This window comes from Hypanus sabinus, chromosome 23, assembly GCF_030144855.1.
Source record: "Hypanus sabinus isolate sHypSab1 chromosome 23, sHypSab1.hap1, whole genome shotgun sequence".
NCBI classification, from domain to species: Eukaryota; Metazoa; Chordata; class Chondrichthyes; order Myliobatiformes; family Dasyatidae; genus Hypanus; species Hypanus sabinus.
Window position 1 is genome coordinate 47,581,483 of NC_082728.1, and position 13,059 is coordinate 47,594,541.

At 36.8% G+C, this 13,059-nt stretch overlaps 1 protein-coding gene across 1 annotated transcript in view; it reads left to right on the forward strand.

The window, feature by feature from the left end:
• The window catches only part of gsg1l2b (gsg1-like 2b), a 187,226-nt gene extending 177,261 nt beyond the window's left edge, over positions 1-9,965 (forward strand). The window contains exon 5 of the mRNA XM_059948841.1: positions 364-9,965. Coding sequence (XP_059804824.1) covers positions 364-667 — 304 coding nt within the window. The 3' untranslated portion in view covers positions 668-9,965. The remainder of the gene's footprint in view (positions 1-363) is intronic.
• Positions 9,966-13,059: the final 3,094 nt, after the last annotated feature.

Genomic DNA, 13,059 nt, shown 5'->3' on the forward strand with positions numbered 1-13,059 from the left:
GAATATGATGCCTGTGGATCTTGGCATCATTGCCATCCCGTAATCATGGCTAACTGTTCTGCTCGTTCTAGGTCTTGAGGGAGTCTGTTTCAGAGCTCTGCCATCTGTGGTAAGAACACCTGTTGCCAAGTTGCAATGAAAGTTGGCACTACTAGCAGATGCCAAGGTCACCACTGCTTTTAAGCTTAATCTTCATGACACATTTTTTGCTGCCACTATATAACTCTGCTTGCACGTGTAGCTGAAAGTGTCCTGTTAAAGCATTCTGCAATTAAACATTGGGACTTTCATTATTTTAAATGTGAAATTTAAATGCATGTGAAATTTCTATTTTAATTTGTTAATTTTTGTGTTTTCCTGCAGTCTGGCTTGGGGATCGTTTACCTGCTGCATGGCTGCATCAGTGACAACAATAAACACTTACACAAAAACCATCCTCGAGTTCAAGCACAAAAGGAAGAACTTGGAGAGAAGCTTAAAATCAAAGCCCAAACTGATCGAGCATGAAGTGCCAGCAGAACGAGTTTGGGACAGATATATTAGCTCAGTACCCAGCTCCACAGAGGAGTTCCTTGACCTCTCCAGTAACGGCCGAAAAATGTCTAGCGGCTCTGTCTTTGCAGATTTGAATGACATCCTGGAGGCACAGGGTGAAGAATACTGTTGAGATTCCTGGGACATCATGGCAGATTGGTCAGAGAAATTACTTGCACATTCTGGAAGGTTTCCTCTCTACTGTTTTCTTTACCCCACAAATCTGATGATGTCACATATCAGGCAGAATCACTATGGAATCCTTGATCAACTATAGTATCGTGCTTTGGTTGGTAAAAAGCTCTGTCTAAGAGGCAGATGGTCATAGCTGACCTGGTCATAGATGGTCATTTACACACGTTGCCTGTTTACATGCAATATGAAGGTGGTCCTCATGCCTTCAGTTTCAAAACATATCTCATTTTCCATCGCCCACAAAAACTGATAAAGAATGAGGCCTAATTTGCCCTGTGGGGTAAACACTTATTGTTGTAGAGACAGCCAACAAGCACTTAATGGAAAAGTGTATGAATTAAATAGATACAGGAGGTTAGGCATCAATCTTCCACAATGGGTGCTGGAATCTAAACAAAGGAATCAACTTTGCTGTCAGTGAGTGTCCTTGGATTAAATGAATTTGACCGTAATCCAGAAGCGCAAATTAGCCTAATTTGGTATTTGATATCAAGTTCTTCAGCTATCCATAATCAAGAGCTAGATGAAATTATCCCTTGATACCATCTTTAGGTGGCGAGTACACATAATGGAGCCAGCAATGGAAGGGTGGCTTTTTCTAAAGTGGTTATTGAGGTGTTGTACTGAGGCAGAATGAAGAGGTACTGTACACAACCTAAGAACACATAATACTGGCCCTAACAATCTGAAAGTGAAACAGTCCCCTGCCCCAGTATTAATGCTCTTCATCTTTATTAAAGATGCATCATTAGAAGGCTCCCAATGACGATGTGATCAGTTTGCAGAATATTGTTCCAAACACTGAATTGCCTTCAAAACATTTTTTCATCCAGACACTACACTTAGTTCCTTTAGAGGTTTTCTGCTCTGGAGTTCTTCTTAGTAGACAGTACCATAAATGAAAAGAAACAGTACAGATTGCCATTAGGTTAGAATGAAGTGGATAGGCTGTACACATGGCAAGACTACCACCACCACCACCACCAACATTATCACCATTATCATCATCATCATCACCACCAGCATCATCATCATCATCAACATCACCATCATCATTATCTCGAGAAAGAGCAAGAGAGCCAATAGCATCTGGGAGCCTAATTAGAGTCTTAGCTGTGGGGTTTATAGAGAGAGCATTCATACCTGTTGGAACTTTCACTGTGTTTTTGGTTCTCAAGCATTGTATCTTCATGGGATTTAGATTTCAGTTGCTGCTCACTGTGGATTTTGCATGGTCTCCTACAGGAAAATCTGTACCTTCTTTTCTAAAACAATAATATCACATAAAATGAAGACTTGGAAGAGTAATCCAACTCCACCATTACTCTGAAAGAAGTAAATTTGTGTTAAGCTTGCCCAAACTCAATGTCTGTACCAGAAATATTCAATCCCTCCCTTTAATCCAGTATAAAGTCATAATCTACATTTTCACTTCATGAAAAATGGGGAATTGTTCATTCATTATTTCACAGGTGTTGAATAGATAGTCACTTATTTTGTAGCATTGTCTGATTGTATTTAAAATTTCCAGCAATGCCCACTTTTTTCTAGTTTATTCCTTAGTCTCTTAAATTATTTCTCATTCGGTCCCATTGTCTGTCAAAAACTGGAAGTGAAAAAATACCAGTCACGGATTCAACGAGTTCCACAATCTACAGTCTTATGACCATCCCTTTACTGTTTATTGCAGCACAGTCAATACATGTTGATACTTCTCCAGTGTGAAGGATATAGATCAACGGTTTTTCTTTGTCTTAATAATTTGTATTTTTCCATTCAAATTGTTCAAGAGGTACTGTGATTTAAAACAGAATGACAATCTGACTGGGATAATAACAAAACACTGAAGTGCCTGTGCAGTTGATATATAAGTTTCAAGATAATACTTGGTTTTAGATCATTGAATCATTGGGTGTTGCAGATGGGGAATTGCTCATCCATAATCTCATTAGATTTGTCTACTGAAATATGATGAAAAGTGATTTTTTAAATATGAGATTTCAGAACTGAGATTCCTTAGCTAAAATGGGAACCAAACATATTGAATGTATCTTCAGATAATACTGAGAATCCCGATACAGAATTTATACATTGTGGAGAACATGTTAAGGATGGAAACTCGTTCGATCCTAAACTGGAGCATTTTATCGAAGAATCAGATATGTTATTGTCGAATAGATTGCCATAATCTCCATTCACAAGGTGTTTAGATCTTTGTGTGATTGTTTTAATGTGTTTTACAAGATTTTAATACCTGATTCAATATATCTAAAGATTGCGAAGAAGAGAAAAAAGTATTAGATATCAGTGTCCTCCAACTATAGTACCCATTTTATCAATTAAAATATGTTTATTTCACACTTTGACCAATTTACCAAGGCCCTTCACAGAATTATTATAATACTGATCTTGATATTGAGTCATGAAAGAGGAACAGAAGCTTATAGATGATTAAGAATGAAGGGTGAAGAGTTAACTGGAGCCGGCGGATGTCAGAAAGTGCAGAGCAGAGTTCTGAATCCCTTCAAACTTCTGGAAACTGGAGCTTGTGATGTTTGTCATCAATACTTTAGAATAGTATCATCTAAAGCTACCTTTTAACCTTTGAACAAAGAAATAGGTTTCAGTAGCAGACAGGCTGATTAATGTGAGGTCTTTTAGAAGCGGTGTAGAAATACTGTCCAAAGCTTATTTGGGGTTTAAAATGGCACCAAAATTGCAAAAAGCCTGGTTTAGTTTCACACATAGGAGGAGAGGTGGTGTTGATGACTGAAGAATGGAGTATGTGATGGGAAGCAGATGGGAAAGGTGGAAATTTCACCCTTTGTCATTGGTTGTCCAAATGCCACCTTAAATGCAGATGAAAGGTCAAGAGAGGAACACATAGGAAAACTGTACACAATAGAAATCTAGAGTAACACACACAAAATGCTGGATGAACTCAGCAGGTCAGGCAGCATCTCTGGAGGAAAATATACAGTTGACGCTTTGGGCCAAGACCTTCCATCAGGACTAGAAGAGTCCGCATTAAGAGAGATAGTAGTGATGTAGATGTAGGTGACACCAGTATACAAAAGGAAACTGAGGATGTTTCCAGATGACAAACTGAAATTGTAGCTAAGAAAAGGGAAGTGGTAAGGAATAGTTTGCAGAAAAGCTCTGCAATTGATTCTTTATCTGCAAGTAGATATGGGAGAATGGAACACAGTGATTATATTCTACCCAGCCTGGCGATGGTTAAGAGAATAAACACTTGAACCTCATGAGGCAATTCTGTTAAATATCCCAAAAAATTGTTAACCTCAGGAAGGAGAATCCAGAGGTCCATGAACCAGACCTCCTTAGGGAAAAAGAGATGGAAAAGGTGAGTAACTTTAAATTTGTTGTCATTACCATATCAGCGGATCTGCCCTGGGACCAGCATGTAAGTGATATCACAAAGAAGACATGCCTCTGCCTTTAATTTCTTAGAACTTTGGGTAGATTTGGCAACCTTGATAAACTTTTATAGATACACAGTGGGGAATATCCTGACTGGTTGCATCACAACCTGATATGAAACAATAATGCCCAGAACAGAAAAGTCTACAGGAAAGCATCCGTCATCAAAGCCCCCATCATCTAGACGATGCTTTTTTCTCACTACAACCATCAAACAGGAAGTACAGAAGCTTTACAACTGTACCATTAGGTTCAGGGACAATTATTATCCTACAACCATCAGGCCCCCGAACCAGCATGAATAAGTTCACTCACCTCATCACTGAACTGACTCCACAACCTATATACTCAATTTCAAGGACTCCACAACTCATGTTCTCAATATTTTTTTCTATTTATTATTTACACAGTTTATCATCTTTTTCACATTGGCTGTTTGTCCAGTCTTTATTAAGAGTAGGTTTTAATAAATTCTATTGCATTTCCGTATTTTCCTGTAAATGCCTGAAAGAAAATGAATCTCAAGTTAGTATATGGTGGCATAAACATACTTTGCTAATAAACTTGCTTTGAACTTTGACTCCCTGTCCTTGGACACCATTGTCTCTTCACCAGTTTCCATTTCCATGCCAAACTTCTTGAATATTTTTAAACACTCTTCTACAACAGTCCTGGCTCCACCAAATTAATCCTCACTTTCCTGATTTTAATCCCTCCAATCAGAATTCTGCTGGACTCACAACAACTCTTCAACTTCAATTCAACTAATTTGCCACCATCAACTGTGGCAAACTCTTAATCAATCCATGAGCAGTGTAATTTCTGTTAGTAGTGTACTTTGCTGCTTCTGCAAAGAGCTAATTTTCATGTCATTTATACCCTAGGTATAGATGACTTTATGAATGTTCAATAAGCTCAAATTTCACAATAAACGACATTGAATAAATAAGGTTGGATAATCTCATATTGGAAAGATAGTAACATTGTTCCAAAGTCTTGACAAGATCCAAACTTAATTTTCATATCCTCTTACTTATTAGCTTTAACCTTGACTCTATTCCCCAAAGCTACAATACACTGCATTTCCCTAATGTTAACCATTAACTGAGATAAATTGAATTTTAAGAGATGTTGTGAGATTTCAGCAGAATTCTGATTGGAAGGCTTCATACCAGGATAAATGAAACGTTAAGAGGCCTAGGGAGTGTGAACAGGCAGGACTGCTTTCCATTAGCAGAAAGGAATAAAGCAAAACACTTCACACTTTATTTCCTTTTGCATGCCGGTGTCAAATGCTTCATCATTGCTACTACAGGTCTTCACCTTTCCTCTGCCTCTAAGTGGACAGAAGGTTTGTCTGCTGAATTACTGGCTTTGTTCCCCATTGCATCTTTTCAGCCACCAGATCCATCCCTTTTCCTGATAGTTATACGAAACTGAACATGACGATTGCAAACTTGGTGCCAAGCTTAACCCAAACTGAGCTTTGAATTTAAAGTCATTGGTAAAAGATTGGAGAGATGATGAAACTGCCTGTGCGGGAAATAGAGGCAGAAATCCTCATCATATTTAAAAAGAAATCTAATTTACCATCGGCTACAAGGTTGTGCACCAGTTGCAGAGAAGAAGTTGATGCCTAAATAGCTCTGTTTTGGAAGTCATGGATAAGATGGGCTGAATTGTTCACTTCCATGCAATTAATTTCTTTGAGCCTACAACTCTTTCTCCTCAATATCCCTTCTGTGGCTGAAGAGCAGGCTAGTATAAGATTGTTATTCTTGAATCATAAAAGACTTCCAAAATAATTGACCAAAAACAGTGTAAAATTAATTCAAGCATTTTTATGGAAGTTCATTTTACTGAGTATGGAATCGTTAATAACCTGTATATACTATATTGAAGTTTGACTTATGCAGGGTAAACTGAAGGTGGGATGAAACAGTGTGGATGGGTGATTGTTCTTGTACCTACAGTGAGACGGTGCAATCTGTGGCTGCTTATTTAAGATATAAAATGAGTTGTAGCACAGACCTTTTTGTTTTCAAAGTTCAGCTTTCATATATTGCACCATGACTTTACCACTTTCTGAGCTGCTTATGCATATGATTTTTCTAAGATGCTATAAATTATGCCAGTTGTGTCCAATGTTTATCATGTATCATTTGACTTGAAGTTCCCAGGAAAAGTAAGATGAAATACCTACACCTATATCTAACTTATAGTTTCAAAGAAATGTCAGCACTGAAATGACAATACATTACCGAATGAGGAAACCAAACCTATCATTTATGCTGTTGTGAAGTCTCATAATATGATCCTCCTTGGTAGATATTCAGATCAGTTAACCTAACTGGACAATGATTAACATGTTTACAATTAATATCTGTGTTCCTGCCTATCAGAAAGTGATTTAATTTTGGATTATCTGGTATAGTCTGCCAGTGCTTTAGAGTCAAACTTCAACTTATTGTGAAAGGGAAAGATTATGCTCAATGGCCTAAAAATGATGCTGTTCAGCCAGTACACCAAGGATGTACAGAGCATCATCTGCTCTTCCGTCTGGATAGATGTCTCCCAACACAAACTGGGTCCATTTTTTATTGGGTCCCATCGTACTGAGGTAATGTGACTTACTATGCAACACATCAACTCAGTCACACTCATTCAAACTCTGTTTCACAATATTTTTGTAATTTTAGTGGTGTAAACATTTCTGAGCAAGAATGGAACAAAGAATTGCTTTTTTAAATACCTGCGAACGAATGGTTAATACTAAGTATGCACTGGTACAATTGCACCATCTGCTGCTGCTTATGGCAATTCTCTATTCCTTTTTTCTGCAGAAGCTCACCACTTGTTAAACTTGGTCCAGTCAGTTTCCATCGGAGTCAGAAGTTACTGATAACCCTTTCCTGGTGCACTTAAGTTCTGTTGTCACTGGATCACTGAATAAATCAATTGCTGTCTGTTGCAATATGGAAAGGGAAGGTTTCTGTTTAATTCAACCATTTACAAGGGAACCTCTCCCAGCTTGTGCAGGTCCCAGCTTCTTTTCCCTCCTGGGCTTCATTGACGAGGATGATTACGTTTGTCACTTTCCTTCCTTTGCTGAAGCTCTGGAAGCTGGTGGAATACTCATGCCTTACATTCAATACATTTATATCTAAACCTGGCAAAAAAATGTTCTTGCTGTGCACAAAGTTTGCTTTTGAATTTGGATTAGTCCTATTGAAAATGTCTATTTGGTATGTAATCTAATGCGTATCTCACAGGGAATGTTTATGTGCCACCAAGATTTTGCAGTTAATTAACTTCTAGCAATCCCGGAGAGTGTGTGTTATGTACAAGCTGACGTAAATACATGATGATTTCATTAGGTTTTGTATAATATTTCTAAGAGAGGTGAAAACAGCTGTAATGTTTCTCGCAAACAAGTATTAGACCAAAAGAATCCAGCTTGTACCTTTAACTTAAATCATCAGAAATACATAAGATCATTATACTGTGTGAAAGTTTATGTTAGGTGTGCAACATCAGATGACAGGAACGTTTCTTTTAGTGTGCAATCCTTTGATTTTGCTATACCCTTGAAATACATTCATAATTACGTACCTGGTATTACTTCATAGTCCAAATTTATATACGTAGTAAAAGTCGCTTTAAAATGCATTTAGAGTACAATAGTTTCGTGCAGTCCCCATGTGTTAGGCAGTTCCCATTATCTTAGAATGTGAGTGTCAATCTTGCACTATACTATTCTGGAAAGACTCAACATTACTTATTGCAGGAATTCAAGCACACAGAGTTCTAACCTGAGTGTGAAGTTGGGAAGATAGTCTCTTTCATAGCATTACTATTCTTTTGGAGATCCTGAGCAGAGTGAGGGAATGTGCCTCCAACCATAAGCACATGCTAAATATTGAATTAAAATTCTATTTCAGTGTCAGGAGAGAACAAATCTGTCTCTGGTCACTGTGTGTTAGTGAGGTTAAAAGGCAATGTTCTCGTGTTAGCCATAGCCTATTGAGAACACACTCTCCTTCCAATTAGAACATAGGTGTCAAACTCAAGGCCCGCGGGCCATATCCGGCCCGGTGTACAATTATATCCGACCCGCGAGATCATTTTAGATAGATCTATTATTTTAATTATTAATGGCCCGGCGATATTAAGCCTATGATTGTAATTTAATACCAATCATAAAAATAATGCTTGCTCAGCAGTCTTCTTCATAAGAAACGGAATTTGTGAAGTGAAACACTTTGTAGTTATAGCAGAGACTGAGACACATGAGAACAGGCTGAAAAAACGGAGGCAATGAAAGCTGCGTTCGCACGCGCCCGACTGATCCGGCCCGTATGAAGCTGCATTTTGCCTAATCCGGCCCGTGACCTAAAATGAGTTTGACACCCCTGAATTAGAAGATTCTGAGCTTATGCCACATTCCAAATAATTCAACACAAAAGTCTAAAATGACAATTGAGGAGATTTGTGCACTATGGGAGGAACCAGATTTCTTATGACTTTTTTAAAAATTTAAGGCCTGCCTAGCCCTTACTAGTATGTACAAATAATCCCTTACCATTACGCTAAGAAGAGCAGGAAGTTCCCTAGGTGATCGGATCATTATTTATCTCTTAACTGATATCTCTAAAACTTTGCTGGGAATTTTCACAATGACATCTGTGCACTTTCACCCTCTCTGAATGCTACATTGGAGTACAATAGAACAGAACACATTTTGGGCTTCCTGTGATTGTGTTTGGCGCTGTGTAAGTGCAATTACTTTATTCGTTATGTACCATTCAGCGAAATTGTGGTGAAATTATTGAAAGCATTTCAGTGTAATCTTAAATAAAACTACAGAAGCTGGAAGTATGAAATAAAATCAGAAAATTTTGGAAAATATCAGCAAGACTGGAAAGAGAGCAGAATTAACATTTCAGGATGAAACACCTAAGATACAAAATAAGTTAATTATAACATACAAAAAGGTTGAGTTGGGTTGGATAGGAAAAAATGGGAATTTCACTGATAAGGTGAGGCTAGAGTTGCAGATGTGACAAAGCTATTAATGAATTAATCTGTTTGAAGCCACAACTTCATCAGTAGATTGCTCCCTACAGTAAACATAGTCTCACCCTATCAGAGATATTCCCTTTTACCCTATCCATCTCCAACCCCATTCACTCTGCATCTTGGTTCACCTCTTTACCAGTTCTAACAAACTGAAATATTAACTTTGCCTCTCTTTCCACAGACGCTGCCTGACCTGCTGTGGGTTCTCTGCTTTTGTTTCCATGATAAATGTCTCTCATAACAATGTCATTAACACAGAGAGGGCATAGGAAGTATTCTCTCCCACCATCCAAAAAACATTTCCCTCCTTAGGTCAGCTTTGGTAAATGTCACCCAACTAATGATCAAATCCTCTTCCCCCTTTCAATCAGGAGAGAGCAACACAGGCAAGTGCTTTATATAAATCATATGAACTATGGTCAGTCTTGTGTTAAAATTCCACTCTGTAATTTAAAACAGAATAATTATTTGATCACAAAATTTTCACTGCCATTTTTTCTGGAATTTAAATAGCAATGTGTATACTTATGGGCTTAAATTATTGTATGTAATTTCTAAATATTATTGTTTATAATATATAAATGATTACTTTTCAGTAGTACATGTCACTGTAACTACATATTGATCAAACATTCATGTGAAAAAGTTTCAATGTTTTTATGTACAACTGTATATTTTTCAGCAGTGATCAGTAAATAAAGCATTTTCTAACGTAACATTTTGGTGACAGACTTTTTTCTTGCTTGTTGCTCTTTCATTGAAGAAATTGGTGTCTAATTTTAAAAAGTGATGTTCTCCTCCCCTTTGGCCTCTTTCATGTCCACATTATCCTTGCAAGCCTCAGTCATGTGGCTATGCATGATTTCAAAAATTGTTTTGTTACAAGTGGCTGATAAAGAGTAGAATTCATGACATGTTTATCCAACTTTCTTGGCCCGGAAATTGTACAATCCCCACATGCCCCATCATTCTGGAGAGCAGGAAGGGATTCTGTAAGGTAATCCAGACACAAATTACCTATGTGGAAAGATTCAAATAAAAGAGGGATACCAGTGATAAATTGAGGCAAGAGAGGATCTCAGGCAGAACAATTTGCTACTGTTGAAACAGATGGCAAAATGCATCTTAGAATAACTAGATTAATGTTTGAATCAAATGAACTATAGTAAGATTCTGGTAGGTTGTGAATGAGCAATGGCAAAAGAGATAACATTATCAGTCACCTATGTAAAACAGAAAATCTAATTCCATGTTTCCAAGAGCATGTGGAAGAAGTAAGAACCTATTACCATTGAGAAAAACTGATCTACTGGTTCTAACGAAGTTCATTAAAAGATTCTAAAAGGATAGAAGAATCTTTCAGATGCTGGAAACCTGAAATAAAATGGGAGTAAATCAGAAAAAAATCAGCAAGTCAGGCAATGTCTGTGGAGAGAGAAACAGGTTTAAAATTTTAAGGAGAGAAACTTCTATCAGCATCTTCCTGCATAATTTACTTTATCTCCAGTTCATAGCAACTTTGGTATTTTATTTTTGGTTGTGTAGTTACTCCATTCAAAGAGATGTTCCGGAAAGTCTAAAATACATCCATTGGTTCGCTCTTCACTAGTTGCATCCTCCAAAAATGCCTGCAGTTTTGTGAAGCACAATTTCCCTTTCATAAACCTAAACTGACTCTCTCCAAGTCGATTAATGTTTTCCATATATTCTGTTACTATTGTTTCTAATTATTTCTTTTTCACTTGTACAATGCATATTCTAGGATAAACTGTTCTCTTTTTCGCTCCTCAAAGCAATCATTTAAAAAAAAACATCATATTCACGACAACACACACAAAATGCTGGTGAAACACAGCAGGCCCAGCAGCATTTGTGTGTGTGTTGCTTGAATTTACAGCATCTGCAGATTTCCTCGTGATCATATTCACTAGAAGAATACCTCCCACAGTCTGTTGTTGCTAATTTGGTTTGAAAATTAGGTCACTTATAACTAAGATTGTACCTATATTGTAAGAGTTGGATCTGTTCCCTAGGCTACCACATCTGTTTGGGGATCTTTAGACTATCCTCATCAATATTATCTATCTAAATGTATTGCTCAGCTCAATCTGTTCAGTTCCCCATCATGGTATTCTGAGCAAAGGTCCATCACATTAATTTTCTATATTTCTAAAAAACATAACTGATCTCCTTTCCTTCATTGCTTGTCCTTCCAAAATATTGGATACTCCTAGATGTTCTGTCTGTAGCTATGCCTCTGTAATACCACCAATATCATCACTGTTAAGTGGTGGTGTGGAGATATGGCTCTACCAATGGAAGTGCAAAGAACTCTTTCCCTCCACTAGCCTACCACCTGCTTAGCTCCCCTGATCAGGGTCACATGAAGTGATGGGTCCAGGTAGTGGGAGGTTGTATGAGCAGTTGGTGTATATCTCAAGCCCTGGTTATGCGACCACTGATGCCAGGCAGACAATCTCTGAGGAGTATTGATAAAGGCTGAGGTCGTCATTCTTATAAAGACACTGTCCAGAAGAAGGCGATGGCAAACCACTAATGTAGAAAAAATTGCCAAGAACAATTATGGTCATGGAAAGACCATGATTCTCGCGTCATAAGACATGGCACATGATGAACAAATGAATAAACATCTCTGTCCTCTCATATTAACTGCATCTATTGCAAATTTCTCATCAATTAACGCACAAACTTCTTACATTTGTCATTTTCATATTATTAACCCTCTTTGCCTTATTGTGCACGTTGATCTTAATTGCTTTCACCTTTCTTTTCTTTCTTTCTTTCTAAATCTTTTTATTATTATTAGTAATATGGACAGAATACAAATGATATATTGATAAAGAAATTACCAACATACAAATTCCATTACGTAGAAAAAAAACATACATAATAGTTACAATATAAATGAGTTTACCAAGACATAAGCCATAAAATATATGTATGAACATGGCAAATCTAAATATTTCATAATATATGATATAAAGAAAACAGAAAAAAAGAAAGAAAAAAAAATTTTTTAAAAAAATATATATTGCAAAACTAGCTAATCTACTAATCTAATAACTAATAACTAATATAGAAGAAAAAAGAAACAAAAAAAAGAAGGGAGAGAAAAAAAAGGGAGCTGTTTATAATATCTCACAAAAATAAGTATTCATCAATGCCGTCACTTCCGGTCCTCTCAACATACATAAGCTAAAAGCTGGGAAATCAAATGAACTTGGCACAAGGTCATATTACATCATATGAAAATGTTGAATAAATGGTCTCCATAACTTTTCAAATTTAATAGAAGTCTCAAAAGTATCTTGTCTATTTTTTTCTAAATTTAAACATAACATAGTTTGAGAGAACCAATTAAATACAGTGGGAGGATTAATTTCCTTCCAATTCAACAATATAGATCTTCTAGCCATCAGAGTTAGAAGTGCAATCATTCGACGGGCAGAAGAAGATGAATGCAGTGAGTCTAACATTGGTAAACCAAAAATTGCGGTAATAGGATGAGGTTGTAAATCAATATTCAAAACCGTAGAAATAATATCAAAAATATCTTTCCAATATTTCTCCAAAAATGAACAAGACCAAAACATAAGAGTTAAAGACGCAATTTCAGATTGACATCTATCACAAATAGTACTAATATGAGAGTAAAAATGAGCTAATTTATCCTTGGACATATGGGCCCTATGTACGACCTTAAATTGTATTAATGAATGTTTGGCACATAACGATGATGTATTAACTAATTGAAGAATTCTATCCCAATTCTCACTAGAAATAATAAGA